General features: G+C 40.5%; 1 protein-coding gene across 1 annotated transcript in view; it reads right to left on the bottom strand.

Moving 5' to 3' along the window:
- POLN (DNA polymerase nu) overlaps nucleotides 1–18,708 on the bottom strand; it is a 185,782-nt gene that overhangs the window by 92,785 nt on the left and 74,289 nt on the right. Inside the window, exons 14-16 of the mRNA XM_081254005.1 lie at nucleotides 15,567–15,623; nucleotides 14,615–14,668; nucleotides 13,937–14,002 (exon numbers count right to left, since the gene is read on the bottom strand). Of these exons, the coding sequence (XP_081110131.1) occupies nucleotides 13,937–14,002; nucleotides 14,615–14,668; nucleotides 15,567–15,623 (177 nt within the window). The remainder of the gene's footprint in view (nucleotides 1–13,936; nucleotides 14,003–14,614; nucleotides 14,669–15,566; nucleotides 15,624–18,708) is intronic.

Here is an 18,708-nt window from a genome sequence, read left to right as displayed (position 1 = left end):
CACCCAGCGGGACCCACCCACGGTGAGGGGTCCAGCGGGGACGGGGGAGACCCTAGGGGAGACAGTGGGGGAGGGGCGTGAAGGAACGGAAGGGAACGGGGCCCTGAGCTTTCCCTGTCCACTTAGGCACCGGGGAGCCTGTTGGGCACCAGGGACTAATCTTCTGCCCTCGAAGCCTCCCTCCCACATGCAGAGCCCAAGCCCCGCCCCTACACCCCCACCCGAGGCCCCACCTCTACACTCGGAGACCCCCTCTGAGACCCCCTAGAACGGCTGGGCCTAAACCCCACCCACACACCCTCACTCAGGGCCCTACCTCCAAACTCCGGAACTCCACACTCAGAGGCCCTCCTTTCCACATGCTGCCTCTCCCCTTCCATGAGCAGGTCCTAAGCAGAGGCCCCACCCCACGCTTGAACGTCACCCCCCACCCACCTAGGTCCTGCCCCACCCTAAAGCCCACCCTTGCCTAAGTTAAAACCCTGCCTAAACTCCACCCCCATCACCAAGGCTTTCTTTTGTTTTTTCTTTTTTCCTCTTTTAGATTGGGGTTCTGTTTTACCTTGTTGGTTCACTATTGTTGATTCATTTATATTTTTATTTTTTCTAATAAATCTTTTATTTTTCTAATTTTATTTTATTCTTTATACTTCGTTATTGTTCTGCTCCTTTTGGCTTGTTCTCCCCGCCTTTTCTTTTTTCTGTTGTGGTTTTATTTTACCTTGTTGCAGTTGTTTCAATTATATTTTAATTTTTCCTAGTATAGTTCTTATCTTTCTAATTTTATTTATTTTTATTCTTTGTTACTGTATTGCTCCTTTTTTTTTTTCTTTTTCTTTTTTTGCCACATCACATGGCTTGCAGGATCTTGGTTCCCATGTTGTAGGTAGGGCCTGAGCTCCTGTGGTGGGAGCTCCGAGTCCAAACCACTGGACTAATAGAGAACCTCAGACCCCAGGGAATAGTAATTGGAGTGAAGCCTCCCAGAGGTCCTCCTCTAAGCACCAAGACCCACGTCTATCTAACTGTCTGCAAACTCCAGTGCTGGACACCTCAGGCCAAACAACCAGTAAGACAGGAATACAGCACCACCCATCAAAACAACAACAACAAAATGAAACGACAAAAAAATGTGTTACAGACGAAGGAGCAAGGTAAAAACCTACACGACCAAACAAATGAAGAGGAAATAGGCAACCAACCTGAAATAGAATTCAGAGTAATGATAGTAAAGATGATCCAAAATCTCGGAAACAGAATGGAGAAAATACAAGAAACACTGAACAAGGATCTAGAAGAACTAAAGAGCAAACAAACAGTGATGAACAACACAATAACTGAAATTAAAAATACTCTAGAAGGAATCAATAGCAGAATAACTGAGGCAGAAGAAAGGATAAGTGAGCTGGAAGATAAAATGGTGGAAATAACTGCCAGGGAGCAGAATAAAGAAAAAAGAATGAAAAGAATTGAGGACAGTCTCAGGGACAGTCTCAGGGACAACATTAAACACACCAACATTTGAATTATAGGGGTCCCAGAAGAAGAAGAGAAAAAGAAAGGGTCTGAGAAAATATTTGAAGACATTATAGTCAAAAACTTCCTTAACATGGGAAAGGAAATAGTCAATCAAGTCCAGGAAGTGCAGAGAGTCCCATACAGGATAAACCCAAAGAGAAACAGGCCAAGACACATATGAATCAAACTATCAAAAATTAAATACAAAGAAAAAATATTAAAAGCAGCAAGGGAGGGCTTCCCTGGTGGCACAGTGGTTGAGAGTCCGCCTGCCGATGCAGGGGACACAGGTTCGTGCCCCGGTCCGGGAGGATCCCACATGCCGCGGAGCGGCTAGGCCCGTGAGCCATGGCCGCTGAGCCTGCACGTCCGGAGCCTGTGCTCTGCAACGGGAGAGACCACAACAGTGAGAGGCTCGCGTACCGCAAAAACAAAACAAACAAACAAACAAAAAGCAGCAAGGGAAAAGCAACAAATAACATACAAGGAAATCCCCATAAGGTTAACAGCTGATCTTTCAGCAGAAATTCTGCAAGCCAGAAGGGAGTGGCAGGACATATTCAAAGTGATGAAAGGGAAAAACCTACAACCAAGATTACTCTACCCAGCAAGGATCGCATTCAGATTCGATGGAGATATTAAAACCTTTACAGACAAGCAAAAGCGAAGAGAATTCAGCACCACCAAACCAGCTTTACAACAAATGCTAAAGGAACTTCTCTAGGCAGGAAATACAAGAGAAGGAAAAGACCCACAAAAACAAACCCAGATATTTCCCTAGTGGCTCAGTGGATGAGAGTCTGCCTGCCAATGCAGGGGACATGGGTTCAGGCCCTGGTCTGGGAGGATCCCACATGCTGTGGAGCAACTAAGCCTGTGTGTCACAACTGCTGAGCCTGCACTCTAGAGCCTGCCAGCCACAACTACTGAAGCCTGTGAGCCACAACTGCTGAGGCCCATGTGCCTGGAGCCCATGCTCCACAATGGGAGAGGCCACTGCAGAGAGGAGTGGCCCCCATTTGCTGCAACTAGGGAGAGCCCGCACTCAGCAGCGAAGACCCAACACAGCCAAAAATAATAAATAAATTTATTTTTATTTTATTTTTTTTTTTTGTTTGTTTGTTTTTTTGCGTTACATGGGCCTCTCACTGTTGTGGCCTCTCCCGTTGCGGAGCACAGGCTCCGGACGCACAGGCTCAACAGCCATGGCTCACGGGCCCAGCTGCTCCGCGGCATGTGGGATCTTCCCAGACCGGGGCACGAACCCGTGTCCCCTGCATCGGCAGGCGGACTCTCAACCACTGCGCCACCAGGGAAGCCCAATAAATTTATTTTTTAAAAACCCAAATCAATTCAGAAAATGGTAATAGGGACATACATATCGATAATCACCTTGAATGTAAATGGATTAAATGCTCCAACCAAAAGAAACAGACTGGCTGAATGGATACAAAAACAAGACCCTTATATATGCTGTCTACAAGAAACCCACTTCAGACCTAGGGACACATATAGACTGAAAGTGAGGGGATGGAAAAAGATATCCCATGCAAATGGAAATCACAGGAAACCTGGAGTAGCAATACTCATATCAGATAGAATAGACTTTAAAATAAAGACTGTTACAAGAGATAAGGAGGGACACCACAACGCTATGAGATTAGAAATCAATTACAGGAAGAAAACAGTAAAAAAAACACATATAATGAAGGCTAAATAACCAAGAGATCACTGAAGAAATCAAAGAGGAAATCAAAAAATACCTAGAAACAAATGACAATGAAAACATGACGATCCAAAACCTATGGGACGCAGCAAAAGCAGTTCTAAGAAGGAAGTTCATAGCAATTAAAGCTCACCGCAAGAAACAAGAAAAATCTCAATCAACAAAAATCAGTAAACAATCTAACATTACACCTAAAACAACTATAAAAAGAAGGACAAAGAAAACACAAAATTAGTAGAAGGAAAGAAATAATAAAGATCAGAGCAGAAATAAATGAAATAGAAACAAAGAAAACAGTAGCAAAGATCAATAAAACTAAGAGCTGGTTCTTTGAGAAGATAAACAAAATCGATAAACCTTTAGCCAGACTCATCAAGAAAAACAGGGAGAGGACTCAAATAAATAAAATTACAAATGAAAAGGAGAGATTACAACTGACACCGCAGAAATACAAAAGACCATAAGAGACTACTACAAGCAACTATACGCCAATAAAATGGACAACCTGAAAGAAATGGACAAATTCTTGGAAAAGTACAACCTTCCAAGATTGAACCAGGAAGAATTAGAAAATATAAACAGACCAATTACAGGTAATGAAATTGAAACTGTAATTAAAAATCTTCCAACAAACAAAAGTCCAGTACTGATGGCTTCACAGGAGAATTCTATCAAACATTTAGAGAAGAGTTAACACCTATCCTTCTCAAACTCTTCCAAAAAATTGCAGAGGGAGGGACACTCCCAAACTCGTTCTAAGAGGCTACCATCACCCTGATACCAAAACCAAAGATATCACAAAAAAAGAAAATTACAGACCAATATCACTGATGAACATAGACGCAAAAATCCTCAACAAAATACTAGTAATCAGAATCCAACAACACATTAAAAGGATCATACACCATGATCAAGTGGGATTTATCCCAGGGATGCAAGGATTCTTCAATATACACAAAACAATCAATGTGATATACCATATTAACAAATTAAAGAATAAAAACCATAAGATCATCTCAATAGACGCAGAAAAAGCTTTTGACAAAATTCAACACCCATTTATGATAAAAACTCTCCAGAAAGTGTGCATAGAGGGAAACTACCTCAACATAATAAAGGCCATATATGACAAAGCCACAGTAAACATCATGCTCAATGGTGAAAAACTGAAAGCATTTCCTCTAACATCAGGAACAAGACAAGGATGTCCACTCTCGCCACTCTTATTCAACATAGTATTGAAAGTGCTAGCCACAACAATCAGAGAAGAAAAAGAAATAAAAGGAATAAAAATTGGAAAAGAAGAAGTAAGACTATCACTGTTTGCCGATGACATGACACTATACATAGAAAATCCTAAAGATGCCACCAGAAAACTACTAGAACTAATCAATGAATTTGGTAAGGTTTCAGGATACAAAATTAATGCATAGAAATCTCTTGCATTCCTATACAATAACAACGAAAGATCAGAAATTAAGGAAACAATCCCATTTACCATCGCAACAAAAAGAATAAAAAAAGAATAAAATACCTAGGAATAAACCTACCTAAGGAGGCAAAAGACCTGTACTCAGAAAACTATAAAACACTGATGAAAGAAATCAAAGATAACATAAACAGATGGAGACATATACCATGTTCCTGGATTGGAAGAATCAATATTGTGAAAATGACTATACTACCCAAAGCAATCTACAGATTCAATGCAATCCCTATCAAATTACCAATGGCATTTTTCATAGAAGTAGAACAAAAAATTTTACAATTTGTATGGAAACACAAAAGACCCTTAATAGCCAAAGCAATCTTGAGAAAGAAAAACGGAACTGGAGGAACCAGGTTCCCTGACTTCAGACTATACTACAAAGCTACAGTACTCAAGAGCGTATGGTACTGGCACAAAAAGAGAAATATAGATCAATGGAACAGGATAGAAATCCCAGAGATAAACCCATGCACATATGGTCACCTTATCTTTGACAAAGGAGGCAAGAATATACAATGGAGAAAAGACAGCCTCTTCAATAAGTGGTGCTGGGAAAACTGGACAGTTACATGTAAAAGAATGAAATTAGAACACACCCTAATACCATACACAAAAATAAACTCAAAATGGATTAAAGACCTAAATGTAAGGCCAGACACTATAAAACTCTTAGAGGAAAACATAGGCAGAACACTCTATGACATAAATCACAGCAAGATCCTTTTTGACCCACCTCCTAGAGAAATGGAAATAAAAACGAAAATAAACAAATGGGACCTAATGAAACTGCAAAGCTTTTGCACAGCAAAGGAAACCATAAACAAGACCAAAAGACAACCCTCAGAATGGGAGAAAATATTTGCAAATGAAGCAACTGACAAAGGATTAATCTCCAAAATATACAAGTAGCTCATGCAGCTCCATAGCAAAAAAACAAACAGCCCAGTCCACAAATGGGTGGAAGACCTAAACAGTCATGTCTCCAAAGAAGACATACAGATGGCCAACAAATGCATGAAAAGATGCTCAACATCACTAATCATTAGAGAAATGCAAATCAAAACTACAATGAGGTATTACCTCATACCGGTCAGAATGACCATCATCGAAAAATCTACAAACAATAAGTGCTGGAGACGGTGTGGAGAAAAGGGAACCCTCTTGCACTGTTGGTGGGAATGTAAATTGATAGAGCCACTATGGAGAACAGTATGGAGGTTCCTTAAAAAACTAAAAATAGAGCTATCATATGACCCAGCAATCCCACTACTGGGCATATACCCTGAGAAAACCATAATTCAAAAAGATACATGTAAAAAAAAAAAGAGAGACAGACATGTACCACAATGTTCATTGCAGTACTATTTACAATAGCCAGGACATGGAAGCAACCTAAGTGTCCATAGACAGATGAATGGATAAAGAAGATGTGCCACATATATACAATGGAATATTACTCATCAGTAAAAAGAAACGAAATTGAGTTATTTGTAGTGAGGTGGATGGACCTAGAGTCTCTCATACAGAGTGAGGTGAGTCAGAAAGAGAAAAACAAATACCGTATGCTAACACACATATACGGAATTTTAAAAAGCGATACTGATGAACTTAGTGGCAGGGTAGGAATAAAGATGCAGATGTACAGAACAGACTTGAGGGCACATGGGGGAAGGGGAAGCTGGGACAAAGCGAGAGAGTAGCACTGACATATATACACTACCAAATGTAAACTGGATGGCTAGTGGGAAGCAGCTGCACAGCACAGGGAGATCAGCTTGGTGCTTTGTGACCACTTAGAGGGGTGGGATAGGGAGGGTGGGGGGGAGGCTTAAGAGGGAGTGGGTATGGGGATATATGTATACGTATAGCTGATTCACTTTGTTATACAGCAGGAACTAACACAACATTGTAAAGCATTTATACTCCAATAAAGATGTGAAAAAAGAAAAAGCTTCACAAAGGAACTAAAGCAAAAATCTAGCTAAATAATGGCTGGATTTTAACATTTCCAATCAATACATTTTTAAAACTGTAACATTAAAAAAAATTTTTAAACACTAACCTAGAAGAAGAATGAGGACTCTGGATACTAGAGAATTCATAAAAATACAATGTGAAAGGTCAGATATTTTGAATTACAAAATGTTGATAAATTCTGAGCCAGTACCGCGAATGGCACTGCAGTGAAATGAAGGCATTGACAAAAACTGGCCTTGTCGACGTGGAAACATTAGAAGGGACATCTAAAGCCATGCCTGATAAGGAGGTATTAGATGATGAAGAGATGGTAAGAATGTGGCTCCTGGCAGGTGCTCGGCACCTTCCCAGGAGAAGGTCTTGTAAAAACACAATAGGCATGAGAGGGATGCACGAAACAGACTGACAGGAGTGACCCCTGAAGTATCGGAGTCAGGGGAAGAGGGGAATCTAGACCAACAGGAGACCCATGACCAACTCAGGCCAGGGACGAAGGCGTGATGGTCCAGCATGGGGAAGGGTTTGGCCCCCATCGTCAACACGCTGCCATCTCGATGATGTCCTGAACCAGGTGACCCTGAGACACTGGAAGACGACTTGAGAGTGGATCACACGTCCAGTTTTTCATTCAATAAAAACTTGGCGCCTACCGTGTTCCAGGTACAGAGCCAGGCCTGGAAATAGTCAGTGAAGCAGGCAGGAAAGGTCCCCGTTCTCATGAAATTTACAGTCCAGTGAGGTACACAGAAGTAAACAGGCAGTTAAAACACAATGTAATAAGCATCACGACGGGGGAGTTTGGGGACCATCTCAGAGGGACACAAGACTGAGGTTCTGATAAAACAAATACTGATTAATGTACTCTCCGAGGTGAAGAGGACAGAAAGAATGCAGGGTTTTAGATGGATTAAAAATTATTAGATGGGAGCTTCTACTTCCAGCTGGGAAGTATACAATTGAAAAGCACCCTAATAATTAGGAAAGACAGATAATCTATAAAATCATCATTTTCTTGAGCCCAGCAGAGAGCTGAGTATCCAGCAGAGAACTGATGAGTGCACGCCTGTGAGCAAACTACCAGAGGCTGGGAAAAAGCCATCTAAAGGGGTTGGAAACTGTGTACAACACTCACACAGGGACAGGAAAGTCTCCTGTTCCCATCAGCCATTCTTTTTTTTTTTAAAGCTCATTTATTTATTTATTTATTTATTTATTTATACTTTGGCTGTACCAGGTCTTAGTTGTGGCACGTGGGATCTTTTAGTTGAGGCATACAGGCTTCTTAGTTGTGGCATGTGGACTTCTTAGCTGCAGCATGCAGACTCTTTAGTTGCAGCATGCAAACTCTTAGTTACAGCATGCATGCAGGATCTAGTTCCCCAACCCAGGATTGAATCCTGGCCCCCGACATTGGGAGAGTGGTGTCTTACTCACTGGACCACCAGGGAAGTCCCCCATCAGCCATTCTTAGAAAACTCATAATCTATAGACAATAGGTAGAATACTCAGAAGATCTTTCCTCAGGGATGGGGAATAATTAGTTTTATAAGAAGCACTTCTCTGGGCCTGCCCAACAAATCATAAAACCAAGACCAGAAAGGAAAAAACTGTTTCCAAGTAACCTAACCCAGAGCAAAGCTCAGGATATTTACAGGAATGCATAAAGTTCCATTACCCAATAATGTAAAATCCACAATGTCTGGTATCCAAACAAAGATGACCACGCATACAAGGAAGCAGGAAAATGGAGTCCTAATTAGAGTAATCGTCTACTGAAACTGACCTATAATGGACACAGATGTTGAAATTACAGACAAGGACATTGAAACAGTTATTACAACTGTATCCAATATATTAAAGATGAAGTAGAGACATGGATGGCATAAAAAAGATCCAAAGTAAATTTCTAGAAATGAAAACTGTAACATATAATTAACGTGGAAAAGATACTCAATGGGATTAACAACAGATTTGACATGACAAAATAAAAGATTAGTGAACTATAGGATATAACAATAGAAACTATCCGAATTGAAACAGGAAAAATACCCAAGGAAAAGAGGAAAAATGAGTTTCAGTGAGCTCTGAGACAAATACAAGTGACCTACTATATGTAATTATAAATGGAGTTTCCAGAGGAGAGGAGAGAGAAGGAACACAAAAAGTACGTGAACAAATAATTGCCAATAATTTTACAAATTTGATTAAAACTATAAGCCCACAGATCCAAGAAACTGAAACATAGAAACATGAAAAAATTACACCAAGGTACATCATAATCAAATTTCTCAAAAGTAGTGATTAAGAGAAAACGTTAAAAACAGCCAGAAAAAAAAGACACATTACCGATGGAGAAACGAAGATAATGATGACAGATTTCTCAGCAGAAACAATGAGAGAAGAGAGTGAAGTAACATCTTCAGAGTATTGAAAGAAAAAACTTTCAACTGAGAATTTGAGAATTTTTTTTTTTTTTTTTTTTTTTTTTTGCGGTACGCGGGCCTCTCACTGTTGTGGCCTCTCCCGTTGCGGAGCACAGGCTCCGGACGCGCAGGCTCAGCGGCCATGGCTCACGGGCCCAGCCGCTCTGCGGCATGTGGGATCTTCCCGGACCGGGGCACGAACCCGTGTCCCCTGCATCGGCAGGCGGACTCTCAACCACTGCGCCACCAGGGAAGCCCAATTTGAGAATTTTATACCTCACAAAAATAACTTTTAAAAACAAAGGTGAAATAAAGATATTTTCAGACCTACAAATGCTGAAAGAATTCATCAACAGCAAACCCACAGTATAAGAAATGTTAAAGGGTATCCTTTAGGCAGAAGGAAAATGATACCAAGTAGAAATCTGGATGTACACAAGGAAATGAGGAGCACTGGAAATTTACATGGGCAAATATTCAAGATTTTTCTTATTATTTAAATCTACTTAAGAGATATGGACTATTTAAACAAAAATAAAATATATTGTGGAATTTATAACTTATGTATAAAGTAAAATAAAAGACAATCATAGCACAAAGGCCAGGAGGAGAAATGGGACTGTACTAGTGTAAGGTTCTTATACAATACTATATGTGGGATGACACGACTACTTGAAGATAGACTGTGGTAAGTTAAAGTTGTAGGCTGTGAACCCTAAATTAACCACTAAAATAACAAAACAAAGAGTTACAGCTAATACATCAAAAAAGATAAAACAGAATCACTAAAAAACTCAATCCAAAAGAAGGCAGAAAAAGAGGAAAAGGGGGACAAAACAATTGGGATAAATATAAAACACATAGCAAGATAATAGACTTAAATCTAATCCTATGAATAATCACAATAAATGTAAATGGACTGATAAGAACCTGCTGTATAAAAAAATAAAATTAAATTTAAAAAAAAGTAAATGGACTGAACATCCTAATCAAAAGGCAGATATTATCAAAATGGATAAAAAAGCAAGACCAACTACATACTTCCTACAATAAATGTACTTTATATATAATGAGATAGTTTAAAAGTAAAAGGATGGGAAATGCCCTGCTAACACTAGTCAAAAGAAAATTGCAGTGGTTATTTTAACATTAATATTAAATTACATTTTTATTAATTTTATTATTTCTAAAATTATCTTTGATGTATTTTGTTAATTATTTTTAAATTAATATTTTAATATTAGACAAAATATATTTCAGAGCAAATAAATATCACCAGGTATAAAAAGGGCATTTCATAGAAATAAAAGGGTAAATTCATCGGGCGGACAAAATCCTTAATGTTTCTGCTCCTTATAAAAGAGCAAAAACTACAAGGATATAGAAGAGGTAGAACTGTAAGGAGAAAAAGAAAATTCCACAATTGTGCTGCAGACTTCAATACCCTTCTCTCAACAATGGATTGAACAATCAGACAGAAAACCAGCAGGGATATAGTAGACTTGGACAGCACCATCAACCAACTTGATCTAATTGGTATTTATAAAACATTCCACCCACATTAACAGAATGAACGTTCTTTTCAAGTGCACATGGAACAGTTACCAAGATAGACCATTTTCTGGCCAAGAAAACAAGTCTGAATAAACTTAAAAGGATTCAAGTCATGCAGAGTATATCCTTTGACCACAGTGAAATTACATTAGAAATCAGTAACAGATAACTGGAAAATCACCAATTACTTGGAAACTAAGTAACAAACTTCTAAATAGCCCATGGGTCAAAGAAGACATACTAGAAAAGATTCTGAACTAAATGAAAGTGAAATACAACATATCAGAATTTACTGAATGCCAGAAGGCAGTACCTGGGAGTAAATTTATATCACTGAATGCCTATATCAGGTGATGGAAGAAATTTTCACATATTGAGGTTTGAAGAAGTCATCCTGGCTTACACATGATTTGGCTTGAACTTTATGCTAACTAGCACAGCCTGTCAAATAGGCATTGTACATCTGCTTTAACCAGTACAGAAAAGAATGCATTTAGAAATCAAAATGGGGCAACTGTGGTTCAGGCATCCAAGATGAAGTTGGGTGGCCAGTGATGTGGTTTCAGACACATTCCTACATCCCTGAGAATGTGAATTTCCTGAACTGTATAAAGCTCAAGGACACCACCAGCCATTCTCAAAACCATATCTGCTAGCAGCTGCCAGCTGCAACCTTATGGTCTCAAGGTCCCCCGCTACCCCTGCTTGCAACTATGCAACCATTTCAGACCCCAACTAATCCGTGCGTAACAAGCACCCTTACTTCTTGTCACATCCAATTATAATTCCCTATAGACAACTCATGTAACCTACTGTAACCTTGAGTTTTTTGCCTTCATACACCTCCCCCATTTTGTAGTCTGACAGAACACAACTCAAGTGCTTCTTGAATCTGTGTCTCCTGGGCTATAGTCCTCAGTTTGGGTCAAATAAAACTCTTTTCTATCTTATTTTAGATTGTTAATTAATTATTTCCATTGACATCAGGAAAGAAGAAAGACGGTCCCAACTCCAAGCGGGACATGGAGAAACAGGGCATTTATTTTAAAATAACTCACAGGGATGTAATGTGCAGCACAGGGAATATAGTCAATAATATTTTGATAACGCTGTATGGTGTGTAATGTTAAAATATCAAATCACTATGTAGTACACCTAAAACTAATATAATATTGCAAGTTAACTATACTTCAATTTAAAAAAAAGGTGAAACAGGACCCTGTCAGAGGAACTGCAGGGATTCCACGAGCTGTTGCTGAGAGAGAAAAGTGAGAGGCAGAAAAATAAAATCTAATTCTGTAAATAAGAATGACAAAGTCATTTCATGTCCCTGTATATATATATAGGCCTGCCGAACAAATCATAAAGACCAGAAAGGATAGATAGATACATATGGGTCTGTATAAGATTTTATTATAAATCTGGAGGAAAATACGGATGTACACACTCTAGGCTGCTAACATGAGCTTCCAATGGCACTGGGCCTGAGGGTAAGGGGCTGAGATATGGGTGTGGTGAGGGAGTGTCTGCAATTAAAAAAACATATATAATCCCAGTCATGTAAATGTATGTGCACGTGTGAGTGCATGCACATACGTGTGTGCATAAAGAAATAGAGTCACTAAATATGACTCTAAATATGGTCACTAAAATGTTAATGATGTGGCATTTCAGGTAACTTTTACTTTGTTATTTATATTTTTATCTATTGTTTGAATTCTTTAGAATTATATATTATTTGTATAATGAAAAAGCCATTTTAAGTATAGCAAACATTATATATTTTAAAAATTAAGGGGCAAAAGAAAAACAGAGAAAAAGAACTCAGTATTTTACAAAGGGTTGATCTTTATTATATAAAGAGCTTTTCCATACCTATAGAAAAAAATATACATCCTCCAGAGACGTGCAAAATGACATGAACAGACAACTCACAGAAGAATAACTTTTATATAGTCAACCTCACTTAATGTTTAAAGGAACAGATATTTAAAGATCAAGCCATGAACTAGTAATCAAAATGAAGACTCCCTGTACTGGCAAGGACGTAGGGAACCAAACATTTTACAGATTGATTGGGAACGTAAAACTATTTTTTTCTCTGGAGGACAATTTGGCAACGCAAAGCCTTAAAAATACACATATACTTTGACTAAGAAGTTCCATCTCCAGGAATTTATGCTATGGAAATCAACAGAAAAAAATACCAAAAATATTTGTACAAGTAAGTTTATGGCACATATAAAATAATTAAAACTGAAAACGATCTAAATGACCCTCAATAGGGACAGCTACTAAGTAGAGTACAATGCAGCTGTTAAAATGATGATGTACACTTTGAGTCAAAGGTGAGGGCCAAATGCACACATGATGTTTATCTCCTTTTTCAAAAAATTCAATTAAAATAACAGAAAAATAAATAAGTAAAACTACAGCATTCCAGAAAACCTGGGAGGAGTGCTACCTGCAAGCCAGAGACGTGAGAAATTTCTGGAAGAGAATAAAGCTCAGCAAGAGATAATCTGGAGAGAACACGTTTGAGCCCTGGCCTGGGAAGATCCCACATGCTGCAGAGCAACTAAGCCCGTGAGCTGCAACTACTGAGCCCGTGTTCCACAACTACTGAAGCCTGTGCACCTAGAGCCCGTGCTCTGCAACAAGAGAAGCCACTGCAATGAGAAGCCTGCGCACCGCAACGAAGAGTAGCCCCCGCTCGCCACAACTAGAGAAAGCCCGCGCAGCAACAAAGACCCAACGCAGCCAAAAAAAAAGAGAGATAATCTGGGGAAGCCACCTGTCCAGTACAGATCTGAAAATGAAGAATGGGGTGGGAAGAGGTGTCTATCCCTCCTGCCCTCAGCACCAGAGTGCGTGACTCTCTGGTCGTGAAGATCCCCCCACTAACTCAACACTTCACACGTGTACTGTCCTGATCCCCCACCTAGTGCCCAAAACATAGTATATGCTACTAGAGAATGGACTTGAGGACACGGGGAGGGGGAAGGGTAAGCTGGGACAAAGTGAGAGAGTGGCATGGACATATATACACTACCATAAAAAATTTTTTTAAAACCCACAAAAAAACCCATAGTATGTGCTAAATGAACATTGGCTGAATAAATAAACAGAAAAAACTCCACAGCCTATCAGTATGGGGTCTCCTCTTACAAACAAAAAGTACACAAACACACATCTAGGCAAAACTGCAGTCCCAACACAGAAACAGGCATTTAACAAGAGCTAACTTACAGGATGCTTGGCTGACAGTCTTCCGGTCACAGTTCCAGTCTGGTTCCACGTGGAGGAAACGGAGCCCTTTATCAGTTGGAAAGAATCAGCTTACGCTCTGACAGTGCCGTGTGAAGTCACAAACACGCTGGCCCGTTCAGCACACAATGCTCACTGCTCCCGTCCAGAGAACCAGGAGCCACGGGCCCTACACTCCCAACCCAATATCCTTGGGGTTACAAACTCCTGCACGTGATCAGGGTGAAGGAGATTCTCCCCCAGGCTGTGAAGAAGCTGGAGTAGGACACGTGGGCTGACGTGCCGTGGGGGTCTCAGTGTGGACTCAAGGTGGGGCTGTGCACCCCAGACCGGGGCTGTCACTTGCTGTGTGGCCGCAGACAAGTCACAGAACACCTCTGACTGCAGACTCCTCATGCATAAACTAAAACAACATGTCCCTCAAATGACTACGGAAAAGAGATGCAATAACAGATGTGAAAGCACGTGGTCAGCAGTAGAGCTTCCACATGAATATGAGATTTTAAGGTATAATGTCAACTTATGCTATAGACCTAAATGATAACAAAATCATGGTTCATAGTTTCAAGAATATTAGATTATTTAAAGAAATTCTACATGTATCTGAACCCATGTGTAAGCCATATTCCCAATCATATCTTTTTTCTTAGCTTTAGTTACCTTTTTCATGCAAGCTAGTAATCCATCTACAAAGGTTGACTTGATCTTGTGAACCTAGATTACAAGACAAAAGTAATCACTTTCAGTGTTTAAGTGTTTAAATTAGGAACAAGTGTCAAAGCAGTGTCTCACAGACTGCTGGGCAAGTGTCACTGATGTCACCTCAGGTGACTCCAGGAGGCCCTGAAATGGCCTTATGTGGTGCCCAGAATTAAATAACAATGACCAACAGAGAAAGACATCACCCTACCTCTTTTAAAATAAACTTTGTCCTGGAATAATACTTTTTACAGAAAAGTTGCAAAGATAAAGGGAGAGTTCCCGAGTCCCGGCACCCACTGTCCCCCATGGGGCCTCTTTCAGTTCAGGTGCTACCATTTACCCACCCACCCACCCCCCGCAACCCCACGCACACACAGCTGCCCAGCCCTAACAAGGACAGCAGTAAATAACGATGGTCTGAGCGGCAGCAAGTCATACCTGTGAACAGATGGCAGGTATGTGAACGGGGAAAAGAGGAGGAGCTAGAAGCATAGCTAGAGAGAGGGGCATGTCCATAAGTCAGTAAGTGTCAATGCGAGGTGATAAAACACCACCAGGCCGGGAGAGGGAGGAGGCTTGTGTGACAGGCTTCTGAACTCGGCGCTGATGGAAGCCTAAGTCACATTGTGGCCACACAAGGATGACACACCAAATACTTCCTTCAGAATTTTTGTTTGTCCTCTTCCATTTACGACTCCTCTGATTCACAGCAGGGCTGCTTGTAGACCTGAGGAATATCATGTCTGGGTACAAGAAGCAGTGCTAATATGAGGTCAACGTGAACAAACTGCATTCCCTTTAGGACACTGTCAGGGCTACTTCAGTGATGATGGATTTTGTGAACAGAGACGGTGCCATATGGGCCCCCTTCATTACCAACTTACTGACAAAAAAAAAAAATCTAACTTACCTGCCTATATTCCAAAATTATTTTGGGTAATGGATGAAGGTCTTGCAGAGCATTTAACTAAAAAATAAGAATAAATATCACCAATATAATTCCTTCATTTAATTTTAACATTTCAAACACTTATTTTCAGCTGGAAAAGTCCTAATAATAAATAGTCTATCTTGAGCATATTTTCCAAAATGAAGACTCATAATAAACTCAGTTTATCAAGTGTCTTAATTTTAATCCCTTACAGAATCATTATGGTACACTTGGGAGCTAAAGGCACTTCACGTGAGCTTGGAAATAAGATTCCTCTTGAGATTTAAATTCCTGAAATCTAAATCCAGGGCATGTAGAATACCATGTAGGACAGTAAACTAGGAAAATGCCTACAAATGTGTAACTCAATAGTTTAGGAACACCCAACATCTGAATCACAGTTATCTGAGCATAAAGTCGGGGAGGTAACACTGGAATATGACTATGGGTTTTAAATTTAATTTTAAAAAGTCAAAATACAACATACATAAAGCACAAGATCATGTAAACACAGTTTGTTAAATTATCACAAAATGAACACACCTGGGTACTGCCACCCAGAGGGAACATCCCAGGTACCCAAGCAGGCCTCTGGCCCTCCCCCAGAGGTAACCAGCCCCCTGGCCTCCACCAGCAAGACCACTTATTCCAGTTTTTTTTTTTTTTTTTGGTACGCAGGCCTCTCACTGTTGTGGCCTCTCCCGCTGTGGAGCACAGTCTCCAGATGCGCAAGCTCAGCGGCCATGGCTCATGGGCCCAGCCGCTCCGCGGCATGTGGGATCCTCACGGACCGGGGCACAAACCCGTGTCCCCTGCATCGGCAGGCAGACTCTCAACCACTGTGCCACCAGGGAAGCCCTTATTCCAGTTTTTGAGCTTTGTATCAATGGAATAGGATAGGTACTCTTTGTGTGTGGCTTCTTTTGTTCAACATTCTGGTTTTAAGGTTGGTCCTTGTTGTATGATTTACTTGCACTGCTGTATGGAATTATTTGAATGCAGGACAGTTATTTATCCATTCCACCCCTGATGGACATGTGTGCTGTTTCCACTGCAGGGCTATTACAAAGAGTGCTGCTGTGAACATTCTGGTACACAAATTTTGGTTAACACACGTCCACAGTTCTGTTGAACATGTACGTAAAGAGGAGAGAGGCGCTGGATCACCTGTAGCAGAGCTGATACCAGCCAGTTCTCCAAGGTAAACAATGGTTTTTGTCCCCATCAGCAGGGCATGAAAGTTCTCCTTGTTCCACATCTTCGCCAACACATGTTCTCCTAGGTCTTAATTTTAGCCATTCTGGCAAATGTGAAGTGACATTTCAATGTAGTTTTAGTGTGTATTTCCCTGACTAATAAAGTCAGACATGATTCAAATGTTTCTTGACTAATTGTACATCTCCTTTCATTAAACCCTGTTCATGTTTTTTTGTCATTTAAAACGTTGGTTTGTATGTCTTTTTCTTCTTGATTTGTAGGAATTCATTTTTCTGGACAAGGTTTTCTTTAGTTGGCTATATTTAGTGGAAGTATCTTCTACCCCTCTGTGGCTTGCTCTTTTATTTGTTTAATAGTGTCTTATTTATTTATTTATTTTATAAATTTTTATTTACTTTTGGCTGCATTGGGCCTTTGTTGCTGCACAAGGGCTTTCTCTAGTTGGGGCGAGTGGGGGCTACTCTTCGTTGCGGGTGCACGGGCTTCTCATTGCGTTGGCTTTTCTTGTTGTGGACCACGGGCTCTAGGTGCTCAGGCTTCAGTAGTTGTGGCGCGCAGGCTCAGTAGTTGTGGCTCGTGGGCTCTAGTGCGCAGGTTCTGTAGTTGTGGTGCACAGGTTTAGTTGCTCTGCGGAATGTGGGATCTTCCCGGACCAGGGATCGAACCTGTGTTCCCTGCATTGGCAGGCAGATTCATAACGACTGCGCCACCAGGGAAGTCCAATAGTGTCTTTTCATAAATGGAAATTCTTAATTTTACTATTGCCCAGTTGATCAATCTCTTCCTTTATGGTTGATGCATCTTGTGTCCTGTTTAAGGATGTTTAACTACCTCAGGGCCTTGAAGATATTCTCTTATGGTATCTTCTACAATCTTTGTTTTACTTTTTATATTTAGATATACAATTCATTTGAAATTTATTTTTGTATATGGTGTGAAACAGGGGTCAAGATGCACTGGCCCCTTATGTAATGAGCCCTCCCTCTCAGAGAACATGCACTTTATACACACATGTGCAGGTCTGTTTGTAGATTCCCTATCCTGGATCATTGGTCTATTTGCTTATCCTTGAATTGACACTACTTTGTACTGATTAATTAATTCCTCATAATTTCTATTGCTTCATGATTAGTCTTGATATCCAATAGACTAAGTCCTTCAACAGTGCTTTTTCCCAAGACTATCCTGGCTCTTCTTAGTTTTTTGCATTTCCCTACAAATTTGGGATTCAGCTTGCCAATTTCTACCAAAAGTTCCTGCTAGGGTACTAGTTAGCATCATTTTGAATCTATAAATCAACTTGGGGGAGAACTGATGACATAACTTTAATGTACTAGCATGAGCCACGGAACTGCATCACTCTCTATTTAATAGACTGAGGCCATGGAGCCTTGTCCAGACATAGGAACGTAAGCAGGAGGGACAACACTGGTGTCCTCGGAGCAGGGCTCTACCCAGGGGGAGGACTCCTGCCTCAGTGTAATCCAGAACTGCAGTTTCTCAGAAAAGCTATCCCTAGCGGGATGAAAGGGCACGAAAATACTCAGCCAAGAAAACTGCTTAAGATCAACTAACTCTCTTTATCCTGATACCTTACTCACAAAATAACTTTCTAACCACAGTCTCCCTGGATATCTCGAATCGAGCTGTCTGAGAACACTTGAAAAGGATGAAGTGTTTGATCTCATAACGCTTTGGATAAAGCCCTGCCGCGCTGGTTCATGATCAGAGGCGGAGTGCCGTGGCCGTTGCCGCTCTACAAGCTTTATCAAACGCTCCCTCTGTTGGCTCCTGACCCCACATTCTTCTCAGCTCCCTTCTCTCTCTGTGGTCGTTCCATAGCCTCTGCTTGGCACCTCTTCTCTCTCTGACCCCTAAATGTCAGTTTCTCAGAGTTCAGTTC

This window comes from Mesoplodon bidens (genome assembly GCF_964165515.1).
Source record: "Mesoplodon bidens genome assembly, chromosome: 1".
Taxonomy (NCBI): Eukaryota; Metazoa; Chordata; class Mammalia; order Artiodactyla; family Ziphiidae; genus Mesoplodon; species Mesoplodon bidens.
Note: the sequence above shows the minus strand (reverse complement) of the source record. Positions and strands in the feature narration are given on the sequence as shown.